The 15,074-nt window shown below is 40.0% G+C and overlaps 1 protein-coding gene across 6 annotated transcripts in view; it reads right to left on the reverse strand.

Annotated features, from left to right (window-relative positions):
• Positions 1–15,074, reverse strand: part of EML6 (echinoderm microtubule associated protein like 6) — a 267,350-nt gene that overhangs the window by 60,047 nt on the left and 192,229 nt on the right. For all 6 annotated transcript variants that reach the window (XR_003045624.1, XM_025045093.1, XM_015587547.2 and 3 more), the window contains 6 exons: positions 14,667–14,778; positions 14,301–14,428; positions 10,038–10,179; positions 7,098–7,250; positions 6,800–6,931; positions 758–846 (listed from right to left, as the gene is read on the reverse strand). Coding sequence is in view for 5 of the 6 variants with exons in the window: in XM_025045093.1 (XP_024900861.1) it covers positions 758–846; positions 6,800–6,931; positions 7,098–7,250; positions 10,038–10,179; positions 14,301–14,428; positions 14,667–14,778 (756 nt within the window). In the remaining variant the exon portion in view is untranslated. The remainder of the gene's footprint in view (positions 1–757; positions 847–6,799; positions 6,932–7,097; positions 7,251–10,037; positions 10,180–14,300; positions 14,429–14,666; positions 14,779–15,074) is intronic.

Genomic DNA, 15,074 nt, shown 5'->3' on the forward strand with positions numbered 1-15,074 from the left:
AGGCAGGTGCTTATTCCTCAGCAGCGCACTCTTACCCATTTCTCCTTGAAGGAAGCAATATTTCCTTTTCTTTCATCAAGGGTTACATTGCAAATAAACGAGTCATTTTGTCTCCTGGGACTAAGAGAACATTCTTAGAGCTCGATCGGGCAATGACCTTTTGGCTATCAGGGTAATTATATAGAAGCTCTGTGTAACTGAGCTTTCAGGAAAGTGGTAGTTCATGGATTCAAAAATTTTATCTAGGCTTTGATTTCAATAATTAAAAAATTATATATGTAGCTAAGGACATGAGGAAAACAAGGAAAAAAACAGTTTGATAAATCAGGATGGTCAGGTCGTGGATAGTTTTTGCTTTAAAAGATCATTTGTCTTATTATTACAGAGGATATTGCTTATCATTACAAATAGTAAATATTGGGAAACTATGTTTCAAAAATTTATGTTTATAAGACATTTTGCACAAAACAACATGGTGAAGGGAAAGCATATAAATTGTTAGCTTAGCCACAATCATCGGGCACAGAAAAATTAAGCAGAATGCCATGTGTGCATTGCTGCATCAGTGATACAGTAAATTCGTACGTCCTCAGAAAGTATAAAACCAGATTAAACAACCAGATTTAAGAAATGGTCAAGTATAAAGGTACACTAAATGTAACTCATATTAATGAATAAGAATTGATAGGTTTTATTAAAATGCACATATTGAATCTTCATGAAATATATTTGTTAAATCTTTGTGTATGACTGTTACCTCTGAAGGTCTTATTATATGCCGTTTGCCTCTTGGAGCTTCAAAAAACAGTTGTTCTTTGGCACCCGAATTAACTTGCAATAATTTTCCTGTTATGACAGAATAAAGTAGAGAGACAATTAAACCCTGCATGTATCTTTTCATTATAAAGTGATAAGTGTGGCTGCAACTATTTTGATTCATTTTAGTCAGTCTCATGAATTGACTAACTATATGGTGAATTAGTCAGAAATGTATGTAGAGGCAATTACATGGCATGGTACAAACTCCAAAGCTATGATTTTTTGAATATGGACCTCGTAAAATCTGACCTTGGACATTCTTTAAGGATAGAAGAATCAAACTTGCTACGCTTTAGTCTGTTGTAATGAAAGTAGCTGTTTCTCCAAAGCCGGACCAAATCTGTTTTGTGTTCTTTCCCCCTGTAGCCTCTTAGCACAGAAATGTAGTAAAAGTAAACTGCTTTGGCAAGAATTATGAATTCAGAAGTGAGAAACTTGTTGCAAGCATTCACATTTGCTCAGGTCTAAATTCTAAATTTGCCCTTTAGAGTTTAGAAACATGAAAACAAAGGCACACAAAACAAACTGTGAACGCTCTTTCCCCTCTCCCCTCCTCCATCTCACTTGAAAATCTGTAGAGAAATCCAAGACTTTTTCAAAACAAAATGTTGAGCAAAAATAGTCTTTCGGTCTGATGTAAAATTATAGTCTTGGTTTCATTTTGATTGATGTTGAAAAGATTAGATTTCCTAATTCTCCTCTACCACGTCAATAATCCTTTATGGCTTGAAATTTAAATGACTTAAGAAGTATACTTTCTAGTGCTTTTTTAGCATTTTTTTTTTAATTATGGAAAATTTCAAACACATACGAAAGTAAGAATAATATAAAGAACCCCTATGTGCCCAAGGTCCAGTTTCAGCAGTTACCAGCACACGGCCAACCGTAGTTCCTGAACCTCCACTCGGGTTCTCGCCCCAGATTATTCTGAAGCAAATCTCAGACAGCCTAATATTCCACCTCAGTGGAATAACTGAGTGTATCTATACGTAACATTCTCCTCCCCTCTTTTTACCATAACTATTCATGGCTAGGAGTCTTGTAATGTCCTTCTTGAAAAAATAATACCAAAATAAGAACTTTGTGGTTTGTATTACATCTTTACCGGTTAAGTGGGCACCACCTGGGTGGGAAACCTAGCTTGGCTAACCTTCAGGAATTGCAGATCTATTTCTAAGTGACTAATTAAAAACAAGGTTCTCTCATTTCATAACTGAAAACCTTAATCATTTTTAATCTGCTGAGTTATAACAAGGTGGTGAGGGGGGTTTGCCCTTGACGGTGAATTTAAAAATGTTTCCTGTGAAACGGGCACAATTTATGGCTGAACATACACAACTGGGAAAAGAAAAAAGGGAATTAAATTAGCTTTGGCTATTTAGCATTATAAAAAAAAATGAGTAACCAATAGTTTTTCAATGAACTAAATATATCTGCAAAAATATTTTTAGGATTCTTGAGTGATTGTGAATAACGAAGGATGTGGAAAAAGGATTAAAGGATTCAATGAAAACATTCCTTGAATATGGCTAATTTTAGAAGATTTTTGGCCATAGCATCCTAACAGAACTCAAAGGATTGTAATTCTCAAATAAACCTAACAACTTACTTTATACCAGTTTCAAAGATCATATTCTACTTAGAAAAACAAACCAAAAACTATTAGAATAGCTCAGTGAAGTACTTTAGAATATTAGAAAATCTAAACTCAAGAGACGAGGACCAGAAGTGCTCCACAGAGCCACAGACACCTGTGGGGACCTACCTAGCCCATGCTCCTTCCCTGAGAATTGCCCTCTACTTGACCCAAAAGGGGTCAGGCCAGAGACTGGGCTGGGCAATCAAATTCTCTCCCTGGGAAATTGGAATCTGGGAGGCTGAATCAGTGGGTGTTTTGCTGGAATTAAATGTGGACTTTGGGACTGAGTGTGGCATTTGGGGGCAACGGAGAGTGGGCCATGTGCAAAAGAATTAGGGAAAGCCTGCCTGTGCAGAGAGGGCCAAAAGCAGACACCAGACCAAGGGGAGCAGTGGACACTTTAATGAGCTGCCTCAGAGCAGGAAAGGAGGGGAGAGGAACTTCCTGCTTGGTTTCTGGGCTTTTTCCAATTCATTCCTAAAGCTGGTTCCTCGGGAGATGCTATTTCCTGTTATTCCTGGATTCTATGAGATATCCCTATGTCCTTCCAATAAACTCATCTTTTATTATTATTTTAAAATTTAAGCTGGATTGAGTAGGTTCCTGTTCCTTGCAACCAATGATGTGAACTTTTTTTTAAACCAACTATTCTTGTGTTAAAAAGGTGGAATTACGGGTGTGTATTTTTTCACCCAAATTTTCTTTACTGCTCTGTTACACTGATTTTTTGTTTTAGGTGTAGAGGAAATATTTAGGTCACCACTTTTTTTTCCCTGCCTGCTTCCGTGTAATATATAACTACTGAAATATTCTGAGGACAGGAGCAGAAACAAGGAGCACAAAGTCTGTATAATCCATGTATGATTTACCCCTGAATAATAGTAACCCTGTTCTTTCAGAATCCTCACATTTTTATTCACTAAAAATATCTAGTCACACAGAATAAGAGAATTGAAAGAGACAGATGGCCTCATTTCTAAGCAGGTATAGTTAATCACGTATCTTCTATGTGCATAGAGCTTTACAGTCCACAAAATGATTCACACACATCATCCCAGCTGCTATATAATTTACACGTTAGAACAATTCTAAAATTGGTACTAAATGTACCAAACATATCAGACCATTTGCAATGAAAATGGGAATGAGATTTCCTATTAGGGCTCAATTGTTAAAAGGTTTTACATTCCTCATATTTCTAGAAATATGAGGAATGTAAAAGCAGCTAGAAAATATCCTTCCATGTTTTCTCTCTCTCCATGTATATTTTTCTTTCTCAAGCATTCCGTGCAAGAGCTTTCATTCATGGATAGCTGTTGTTTCTGCAAAGGACTGATGCATTTTTTGGTTTTCCTAGGACCTGTGGTTGCCATGGACACAAAAGGCTGCCAAGGCTGAGGGCTGTGCTATTCCCCGCCCCTGACATGCCAGCTGGCTTGGCAAACGCGTTCACCATTTTTGACAAGATCAAAGGAATAAAACAGATTCCTGCTCCTAAATTTTGCTCTCTACCCTTTGCAGACCCTCGAGGCACCACTGTGAAAAGCTAGACTGGTCTTGAGGCAGTCTGGAACATTCTTGAGGTCAGGCATTTGTGTAACTAAGAAATCAGGAACATAAGAATGTCAGAATGACATATCTCACGGCAATGAACCTGGAGATAAACCAGGAAATATTCACGGGCACACTAGCTCTTATTCTCCAGATGGTATAACTCCTCCCTCAAGATCAAAAGTATTCTGTTCTCTTCTCAGTCCTACAAACCATTCGATCTGATCCTCTCATCTGACTGAAGGGGCTGCTTAAGACAGAGGCAAGGTGGCTTTTCAGCCTCCTTACTCTCAGTCCTTTGCCATCATCCTGAGCACTAGCTGGACCACAGATGCTAACTATTTGGGGCAGAATTATAGAAATAGCGAGGTTTGCCTCTCTCTACCAAGTGATGGCTCCACATTGAAGGCCCACATACAGACCTTTACCCAGCCTCCCCACAGCCTCAACCCCCTGATCTTGGCCAAGATCTTGTTCTTTCCATCTGGGACTTACTCTTCTTTATATCCCTATAGTATCCAATACAGAGCTTACACATTTACGGAATAAAAAAAATCCTCTCAAAATGTGAATCAAATTACAATGAGAAACCACCTCACGCCCATTAAGATTGCTGCTATAAAAACAACAACAACAAAACCCCAGAAAACCACCAAGCACAGGCAAGAATGTAGAGAAGTTGGAACCCTCATGCATTGTTGGTGGGAATGTAAAGTGCTGCGGCCTCTGTGGAAGACAGTATGGTGAGGTTCCTCAAAAAACTAAAAAGAGAATTATCCTTTGGTCCAGAATTTCCACTTCTGAGTTTATACTCAAAAGAACTGTACACCTATGTTCATAGCAGCAAGATTCACAACAGCCAAAAGGTGGAAGCAACCCATATAGCCACTGATGGATGAATAAACAAAATGTGGTACATACACTGGAGTATTATCTGGCCTTTAAAAGAAAAGAAATTCTGACACATGTTACAACTTGAATGAATCTTGAGGATACTATGCAAAGTGAAATAAGCCAGTCGCAAAAAGACAGATACTATATGACTCCACTTATATGAAGTACTCCACTTATATTAAACAAACAAACAAACAAATAAATAAAATATCCAAGAAGGGGGTTGAGAAGTTGCTGCATCCATACACCCCCTCAACCACACTGGTTCCTAGATGAGTCTCAAGCACCTGGTGTCCTGCCCAATCACAAATGCCAGCCTAAGTCCTTGGCACTCGGTCTGCCATGCCCCTGACAGGAAAGTGAAAAGGACTTATCTAATTTCCCTTTGCTCCTGCTGGGCTTGTCTCTTACCATAAATGGCATGTTATCTTCCTCTCTATTGCATTGTATAAAATGCTTGCAGGTTGTAAAGCTTAAAGTCTTAATTTCAGTGTAGCAAGAACAGTTACAACTAAAGATCTGCCTTGGCAGAAGAATCAGTTTATGGCAACTACTTCAAGAAATACCCGAAATAAAATATTTTGGCAACTCTGAAATGATCTCTTTTTGGTTGAGGTGCTCATTATCTCTTTATCCTGGTTTATTTTAGTTGCTTTCCAACTCCAGGCCCACTCACTCTCCCTAAGATGGTAGGAAATGCCCCACCCCAAGTCCCTTAGAATTACCTAATGCCTATAGGATAAAGTTCAGTGTTCAACTTCCACTTGTGACATAAAAGTTCCTTCACATTTCGTCTCCCTTCATACCCTCAGCTACTCAGCATTACTATTTCTTAATCACCCTGCACTTTCACCTCCATGTCTTGGCACACCGTGTTTCTTCTAAGCCTGGAAGGCTTTGCCATCAGGTGAATTTATGCTCATCCTTTAAGATCCATCTAAAAAGTCACTCCTTCTGTAAAGGCTCCATGATTCCCCTGGGAGCTCTTCCTCAGAATACACCACTGCGCTTGGTGCTCTTCTACCACAATGGACTAAAACTTCTCTGAGAGCTAGGACCCTGCCCTTTCCTAAACACCTGCTCCAGACTCTAACATCAGCCAATTTCCCAGCATGAGATTTAAAAGTGTCCTACCCTATAGCACTGGCACTCCACCCTGGGTGCTTAATGCTGACTTGCCCACTCCAAGACCCCCGCTCACCACATCTTACTCCTGTGCCTCCCCCAGTTTGTGCTCTTGTATTCTTCAGGTACAAGCATGTCTGTCCTCAGTAAATGATTAAACTCTGCAATGAGCAGGAACCATGTCTCACTTCTGGATCTTCCACATTTTCTGGCTTAAGACTTTGCAAATGGCAGAAGTGAAATTTGTTAAATAAATGAACAAACAGACATATCCCCATGGTGTTTGTGAGCATGACTTAGAGGCTAGATTGGGAGCTCAAGAAACCAGAGAAACTTTAGGTGAGGTGAAGGTAGCTTTCTGCTTCTGCTGGAGGATGGAAATTGCTTGAGACTTCTTGGATAGTTCGTTGGGAGGTAGAACATTGGGAGGAAAAGGGACAGCAATAAGGAGGAAACACAAGGCAAGGACACAGCGTGTAGAACCTCAAAGGGGAGGTGGTGGCTTGCTAGGGTAACAGAAGTTATGATATACATCTTTAACTCTCTCAAAACTCAATGGCTTAACAACAACAAAAACAACAATATGGAAAAGTACTCAAAAATATTAACAGTATCGCCTTTAGGTTATAAAATTATAGTCGTTTACATTGTTGTGGGGTCCCCTTCTCTGTTTTTCTTTAAAAGTCAACTGCCGTTCTCTCTAGAAACAATATGTGAATAGACGCTGATTTTTAAAATAAAAATTACATTTAAAGCCACAACATACATTACCTCTAGAGTCCCAGTCGATATGAGTAATATAACTAGAAGCACCTTTACAGATGCCAACCCTTTTGCTTGTAAGTACATTGTAAATATCCACAAAGTTATCATGGGATGCCACGGCAAGGTATTTTCCTGTATCTATAAAGAAAAACATGCAGTTAATATCAAAACATTTTGTAGAAGTATTTACTTCCAGGAACTTAGTATTCTTAAGTGGGGAAAAAGGTCAAGAATAATGAAAATAGTCCACGATTGTAACTTTTTGTCCCAACACATTTTAAAAAGTTTTTGCTGTCATCTTTACCTTTTGAAAATTTGATATCCGAGATCATTTCTTTTCTGTGATGGAAGGAGACCATGTCTTCAACAGTGTCAGCGTTTACGACCAGGAAACTCCCATCATTCAGGCCGACTGCTAAGGCTTTCCCATCAGGGGAGAAGGCACAGCATCTTCCACCTGCAAAAGAATCCACAGGAAACAGTGTTATTATCCATAACTTTACTGTCAAACAACCAAATGAAGAGATGGAGAAACTTGTATATGTGCGTTATGCATGGACATATGACTGCCTTTAACACTACTTGTGAGAAGAACTAAAACTTCATAATTTAAAAAAAAAAACTCTTCCCTCCAAACACAAACACAATAATCATAATGCTAAAAATACATTTTCAATTGCTTTGAGGGTATCCACTCATTTCTTGGCATCTGAATACTTGGGGTTTTCAAAAGATTAACATAACCAGTATCTTTGCTCCCAAAAAGAAGTAATATATAAGAACAGGATTTCTGTAATAAAATTTCTAGAAACTATTTTTTATACCATGCCTTACACATAAAGCTTGTTTTAGAGAACCTTGTTGCTCTACTCCTAGTCACTCCAATTCTCAGATCCATGGGTCACAATACATAATGCTAGAGGTGATTTTGTTCTTGCCTCTTCTATCATGAGAAGAATGGAATATGCACAACATTCTCTCAAGAGGTGTCTGTAAAACTAATCACAGGGAGATGGGGCTGCCTGAGCAATGTTTTCCTCTGCTTTGGAGAGTGACAGGGAGACATTTCTGAGCAAGGAGTAGGGACTCTGGCGGGGGGTATGCTGACTAGGAATCCTATTTGAGAATATGTCTTTCCCCATTCTCGCTGTGAGATTTAAGTAAGCACAGACCCAGGGGTGGGACAGGCATGCAACCTTGTATTAAGGCACTCCAAGCTGAGTTTCCATACACACACCCCTCGGTCACTATTCATGGTATGCTGAAAGCTATGTCCATACCAATAACTTTACATCAGCTCTCTTAATTTTATCTTCCTTCACTCATTCATTCACTTAGCAAACAATTACCTACAGTGAGTCAGGCATGGTGCAGGTCCAAGGGGAGCCTGCCCTTGAGGAGAGTTACCAAGATTAGGTTAACCATATAATTTGTTGTACAAACCAGGACACTTCTGAGAGTGAGAAGGAAAGCTATAAATAATTACACCAGGACAACAGCTATAAACTGGGCTGAAAGGTCATCTTATCTAATGTAGTGTTCTTTTGAACTGATTTTTAACTAGTGAATAAAGTCCATTGTCTGACATTCAAGTCCCTTGCAATAAGGACTCGGTCTGTCATTTCCTCAATATAAATCAGTGGCCAAATGATTCGATCTTGTAGTGGTTAAGAGCATGGACTCTGGAGTCAGAGCTGGATTTGAGTCCTGGCTTCACCATTTACAAAGGCCTGGAAGTCAGTGTAAAAAGAAGCAATATGCCAGGAGGAGGCAGCATCACGCAGTGGCCGCGGGTGTGCTCCTTGAAGCCACGCTGCCAGGGTTAGAATTCAGTTTCATCATTTACAGGCTGCAGGACTTTGGGCAAGTGACTTAAGTTCTCTATGCCTCAGTTCCCTAAATTTTTAGGTGGTAAAATAATGGCTTTTTTCTCTGGGATCCCATGAAGACCAAACACAAAGTGTGAGTGCAGTTGCTGACAATATCAGTCAGCATCCTTGTTGTTCCTGCTATCCTGACATCTTTATTTCGTCCCCTTAGAACACATCCCTGATGTTTCTGCTTATAAAACTGCCCAGTACAAATACTTTAGCACCAGATCCCAATCTCATCCTTTCCCATCTTAAGGACTTCTGCAAATCCTTTGGGTCTCAGATCTCATGTTTCTTCCTTGACGAAGCCACCGCTGGCAGCAGGCCTTCCTCTGAGCCTCCATGGTACCTTGTTTGTTTGGGCCAGATAGCTTTGTCTCTCCACACCCATTCTCGAACCTGCTCTATGCCTGAACCTAGCCTGTATAGACTGTTTCAATGGGCTCCTCTGGCTCCCGATTGGGTTTGGGCAAGAAGAACACAGGCAGGAGAAGGGAGAGAGGGAGGCTACATGTATTCCCCTAGCTGCCTCTCTGTGAGGTCACTGCATACAGCTAAATCTCTGGGCTGATGGTCATAGCTGCTGCCAGGCTTCTGTTTCACACAGCTCTCATTTGCAGATTCCAATAATCACTCCTTCCTCCAGCCTCTTCAGGCCCAGGGCTGGAAATGGTACCTAGCCATTAAGAGCATCATAATACTGCACTGTCCCCAGTCGTTTCTCAACATCCTACCTACCTCTTTATAAATAGTCCTGTTTTCAGACTCTCCTCAAATTACCCAATTTGAATTCACCATCTGTTGCTGGGACTCTGTTCAAATCTTGTCCACCTCTGAAACTAGAGATAGGACCAGTCATCCTGCCATCCCCAGTGCCTGACACAGAGAAGCTACTCAGTAAATGTCTGCTAAATTTGTACATCTTGATATACCTCTGAGTTGTAGTGCAGCTAGGTGTTCAGTACATATTTACTCCTTTCTTGATTTTTTGGTACAGCTGATTTTTGTTTTTCAGTAATGAAATCAGTTCTGGAGACTGTCAGACATAAAGATAAACAGCATTCTTTACAAGCTGATGTATTTCAACTGACTCTCAAGCTCCCGATGAGAAGGACATATTGCCCCCAGGTGGCAAATGTCTGTGCAGTGCAAGGAAAATCAAGTGACTCACAGAGCTGGGCACCGATGGATCAGGCCAGCCTCCTGGAATAATTCTACAGGTGCTGGGTTATGACTATAGCAGCAAACACTGAATTCCCATTGTCTAGCATATTTGGGGGCTCTCAGTAAATACTAGTTAAATGGATAAATGAATCCAACACATTCTGTTGTTTGTAAATACTTTTACAGATGTGTAAGGTGATGTCACATACCTTTTTTGAGTTTCCGTACCGCCAGCATACGGTGCTGGGAGGATAATTCCCAGATGCGAAGGGTTTTATCATCACTCACTGTTGCACAGATGGGCAGGAGAGGGTGAGCTGCCAACCCCCACACTTCTCCTTCCATGTGCCCCTGTGGGAGAGGAAGTTGGACAACATCAACTTAGTTCATGCTTTTCAGCTTGCCCTTCAACAGCCTTGTGCTACATATTCAGCCCAAGAGTATTCCAAAAAGGCTCAAATAGTAATAAACACAGTTTGAGCTTCCTTGAGCCAAAATGATTGCTGTGAATTTTTCATTGAACCTGAATCTACATGATGTGAAAGCATTCATTTGGAAAGCAAAATATGGTCTCATCACGTATAAATTTGGTTTACATGATGCCAAACATCTTCTCATTTAGAAACTTCTGGGTGGATAATGAAGTGTCCTTATTTTATCCTGTTATTTGACATTGAATAAACATAGTACATACATATGTCTTTGTAAAACAGCTTGATCACAACAACGCAAACCACTTCAATAAAACATATTCTGAAAAATATAGGTACCACCTATCTTTGTCAGAGGAATTGGACAGCAATATTCTTATTAATTCAGTTTTAGTCCTTTGAATGTATAGCATGTGGCAGAACAGAAATAAAGAGAGCTAGATTTTTATTTCAGGCGTCCTGGGTTCAGCATTTGTTCACAAATTGGTCTATCCAGCGAACACTGGACAACTGAAAGGTACCTGCTAGGGACTGGACCAATTCCATATACTTACATTTTATCAAAAACACACTTAACTGGCTTAGAATAATAACTGAAATAATACAGTATTTAAAAATGAACAATTAGGGAGAAAATGAATCTGATTTCAATAACTTACTGCTCAATAAAGCAGTGTAAAGAATAGATTAGTGTACAGAGCAATAAAACAGACTAGATTGTTTACTGAACTTCTGCTTTTGGTGACTAATTACAAAAAGGCTTTGCTTAGTAAAGCAGAAAGGAAGACCATATACAGGCATCTGAAAGGTGTTTGCAGTTGGAATGCTTTAGGGAGCAGGTGGCTTTCCAAAGAGAAGTTGAATGATTCCGGTTTAACTGGGAAGCTGTTTGAGCAAAATAGTAATTTGGCAGAAGGCACAAAGTTCCAAACACAGCTGACATTCAAATATCTGAGAAGGGTGTAGATATTGTTTTTGGATTTATTGGATTTGGAGCACCCTGCATCCCTAGTTTTCTTTCTTTCAGAAGCTTCCAAGGTCACACTCAGAGGATGGGTCAGGAGGTCAACCCCCATGTCTCCCCAAAACTGGAGCTGTTTGGAGCTCTTTGTTCATTTTGCTTGAAGACAAGGTTGTGGAGCTCTGAAATCCTTTCAAACTACTGCTCATAAACTGATTTAAAAATATTTAATTGAATATGATTATTTTAATTCCTGTATAACAGGAATGGACAGTAAGCAAGGCAGGTTGGAAGAATCTTGAGTGGCACAAGGAAATGAGCTTGGGATCTTACTTTCCTACTGATCACCCATAAAGGTGATGATACCCATAATTGCATTGATTATACTCAAAGTATATGCAATGGAAATTGTCAGAACTCACCTTGTGTCAATTCTCTCCTCCCCCAACCTAGCTATCCTTCTCTTAAGTAAGCAATCTATTCCAAGTGATACTGGGTTGCCAGGCTTTTGAAAATGGAAAAGTGGTTCCGATATGGTCCCCCAGCAGGGTAGCTGATGATCTTAATCATGCTGCCTCTACTGTTCCTTAACTTTTGCTCAGTGCCTACCCTATCTCAGAGCAGGACTGTGAGCCCTGAGAGCACAGGAAGTCCTACTCCACCATGCACAGCACACAACACAGAGCAGATCTTGGCGGGAGAACTAACATTGATTGAATTCAACTACTGAGTTCTACCTAGAAGAGACAGGCAAATGAGTGATACACCAGAAGAAGAAAGAGAGACTGAGAATAAAGGAAATGAATGGTACACATGTAAGAAGAGAAGACGGTCCCACCGCCCACCCGAAGCTCAGGGGACCATGATTCTGCACTGCTTTCCTGTGGTTTCCCTGCTGAGACATTTAGAGAACAGCCTGCTATAGTTAAAAAGAGGGGCTCAGTATCTGACAGACCTCAGTTTGAATCCCAGCTCTGCAGTTCTTAGCAGGTGGCTGTGGATGGTTTATTGGGCTTGGGGCCCCTCATCAATAAAACAATTTCAACTGAATGAATCTGTTGTAGAGATGAGAAATTTTGTACAATAGTATTGCCTGACACATAGTACGTGTTTAATAAATAGTACCTGTGATTATTTTTATTATTAGAATAGAAAAAATATATAATAGAATCCTAGAGAACAAAAAAGTGAAAAGCCTTTATTGTCAAATTTAAAACATATTTAAACAAAATTGGCTCAACTATAACATAATACTTTGAGTTTAAAGTTAGAAAACTTAGAGTTTAAATCTTACAGTATTTTTAAAATTACAGTATTATGGTATAAATCTTATAAAATATTTAGTAAAATAAGCATGTGTGAAAACAATTTAAAGTCAAACATTTGGGGATTTAAAAAATCAGTGATAAATTAAAAAGACTAAATTTTTAAAATTGAAATAAAGGCTTTTTTAATAAAATGAATAAGAAGTCACAGACAGAAAGAAAAATAAATTAGTTTAGCAGGAAACGACAAAAACATGAGCAGCTGGAGAACAAAGAAGTCACGCTTCGAGGACGCATGTCCAGCATAGTTCTCAATCTGGCTGCCCGGCAGTCAGCCACAGAGCTTCAAAGTTTGTTTTTAATACATTGATTCTTATGGTGGGATATCCAGAGCGGGACTTGAGCACATGCATTTCTAAAACATCATAGTGTTCTGAGCCATGACCTGTGTGGAGACCTGTTCCCAGGATGTAGCCAATCAGAGGGTCCCTCTCAGTGGGATTTTGGGATTCATCCCTAATATAGCAAACTCACAGGCATGAGTCAAGTCAGGGGAAGTGGATGAAGCTCCTCCATTGGACACACAGAAATCCTGAAGCTTATATAATCAGTGCCCATTCTTTCACTCCACCTTCTGAATACACACCCTCTCACCTCCCCTGCCTCTTTCATCTATAAATAAGTCCTATCCATCACCAAATTGGGCAGGGCTACCTACTCACCTACTATTATGCTCTCAGGTAAGATTTTATCACTTCTTTGATCTTTGAGGATTTAGAGTTAATTATTTTAATCTGATTTTACCTATATATAATTCTTGAGGGCAGAGGGAGGGTAAGGAGTACGTGATATGTTTATGCAAATCAAGACAGAGGCTAGAGTGAAGTACAAAATCTAAAGAGGTGCTTATATGTTTGGTGTGTGTGGAGCAGAGAAATTGTTTTACAGATTGACAGACCTGGAGGAACTACACCTAAGGAGCCTTTGGCACACCTGCACTTGATTTAGATGATGAGATTATGGGCTCTGAGCAGCTACAGTAATGGGATAAGGCTCTTGGAGACCTTGGGAGGGGGAATAAACTTTAAATGGGTGGGAACATGAAGAACTGGGGAGCAGAGGATGATCTGTGATGGGCAAACTCTTAAAGTGACCTTCACGATCCTCCTAGTTGTCATGCTCTTGTATAATCAACTTCCTTTGAGTGTGGCATGACCTGTGGCTTGTTTTCAATCAATAACATGGCGAAAGTAATGGATGTTTATGATTATATGTACATAATGATATGATTATGTTAAATAAGACTTCAGTGCCTATTTTTTCTCTCTCCCTTGCTGGATTTGAGGAAGTAAGGAGCCAGTTGGAGAACCCTGTATGGCAAGGAATTGTGGGCAGCCTCTAGGAGCTGAAGGTGGCCTCTCACCAACAGCCGGGAAGGAATGGAAGCCCTCAGTCCTACAACCACGAGGATCTGAATTCTGCTAACCTGAATGACCTTGGAAGCAGATCCTTCAGTTGACCCTCAGATGAGACTGCAGCCTAGCTCTCAGTACAGCCTTGCAGAACCTCAGAGGACCCAGCTAAGCCATGCTCAAACTTCTGATCCACAAAAAATCATAAGTTAATAAATGTGTGCTGTTTCAAGCTCCTGGGTTTGTGGCACTTTGTTACACAACTATAGGTAATTAATACTTGTACAACTCTGAGAGTCAATGCCTCTTTAAATTTTGCACATTAAGCGCCACTCCCCCTCCACCTCGCCCTAGTCCTGGCTTTGATGTGAATTGTGGTTTAGAATATGAACAAACACAGTACCTGAATGAGCAGCGTCATTGGGCCACTTTTATCAATTTCTAGGATCTCTCCATTTTTTGTTCCCACCAGGATATGTCCATGTCCCAACGTAATGGCACGAATTGAAGGGTTATCTTCCAAAAGCAAGCCTGAGGGGAGAAATCGTATTTAGTAGAAGAAAAAATAAAAAGGTTTACTATTATATAGATTCTGTTTTATAGTTCCAAAGTACTAGGTATTTAGCAATCACCCTTGATGTTTCTACCAGGGGCCTAGAGCTCTGAACATGGAAGAAAGAATTAATTGATTTGGTCATGTTTTTTCCAAGAACATCAGAACTACTGTCTCCATCCCAAAATATTTCTATTGTATGTTTGGGAATGGCACCTTTAGAGCTAGTGGACAATGCTGCTCTTTTAATGGCATACGTCTTCAAGCATCTTTCAAACATATCATCCCAGAGCTCCACGATTCCATCCTTTCCACCTGTTACAAAACCCTGTGAAGACACATACAGGAAGAATTACACACATATTAAAATAGCCAGTTACCCATCCAGCGCCAACAGATTCCCCCTTGGGTGCAGCTTTGTGTGTGTTTTCTTCCTAAGTACCAGAGACTGAAAAATCTGATGATAACACATAACAGTAATATGATATTTTCTGGAATCTTCTCTCCCCTTCTCCTCTAGCAGAATTGTGTACATTCTCATTGTGTGTCCATTGCACTTTGGTACACTGGATGGCTGTTTCTGTGCCTAGTCCCTGACTAGAGAGTGGGTTCTGACAGAACAGG

Source organism: Pteropus alecto, unplaced genomic scaffold (assembly GCF_000325575.1).
Source record: "Pteropus alecto unplaced genomic scaffold, ASM32557v1 scaffold131, whole genome shotgun sequence".
Lineage (NCBI taxonomy): Eukaryota > Metazoa > Chordata > Mammalia > Chiroptera > Pteropodidae > Pteropus > Pteropus alecto.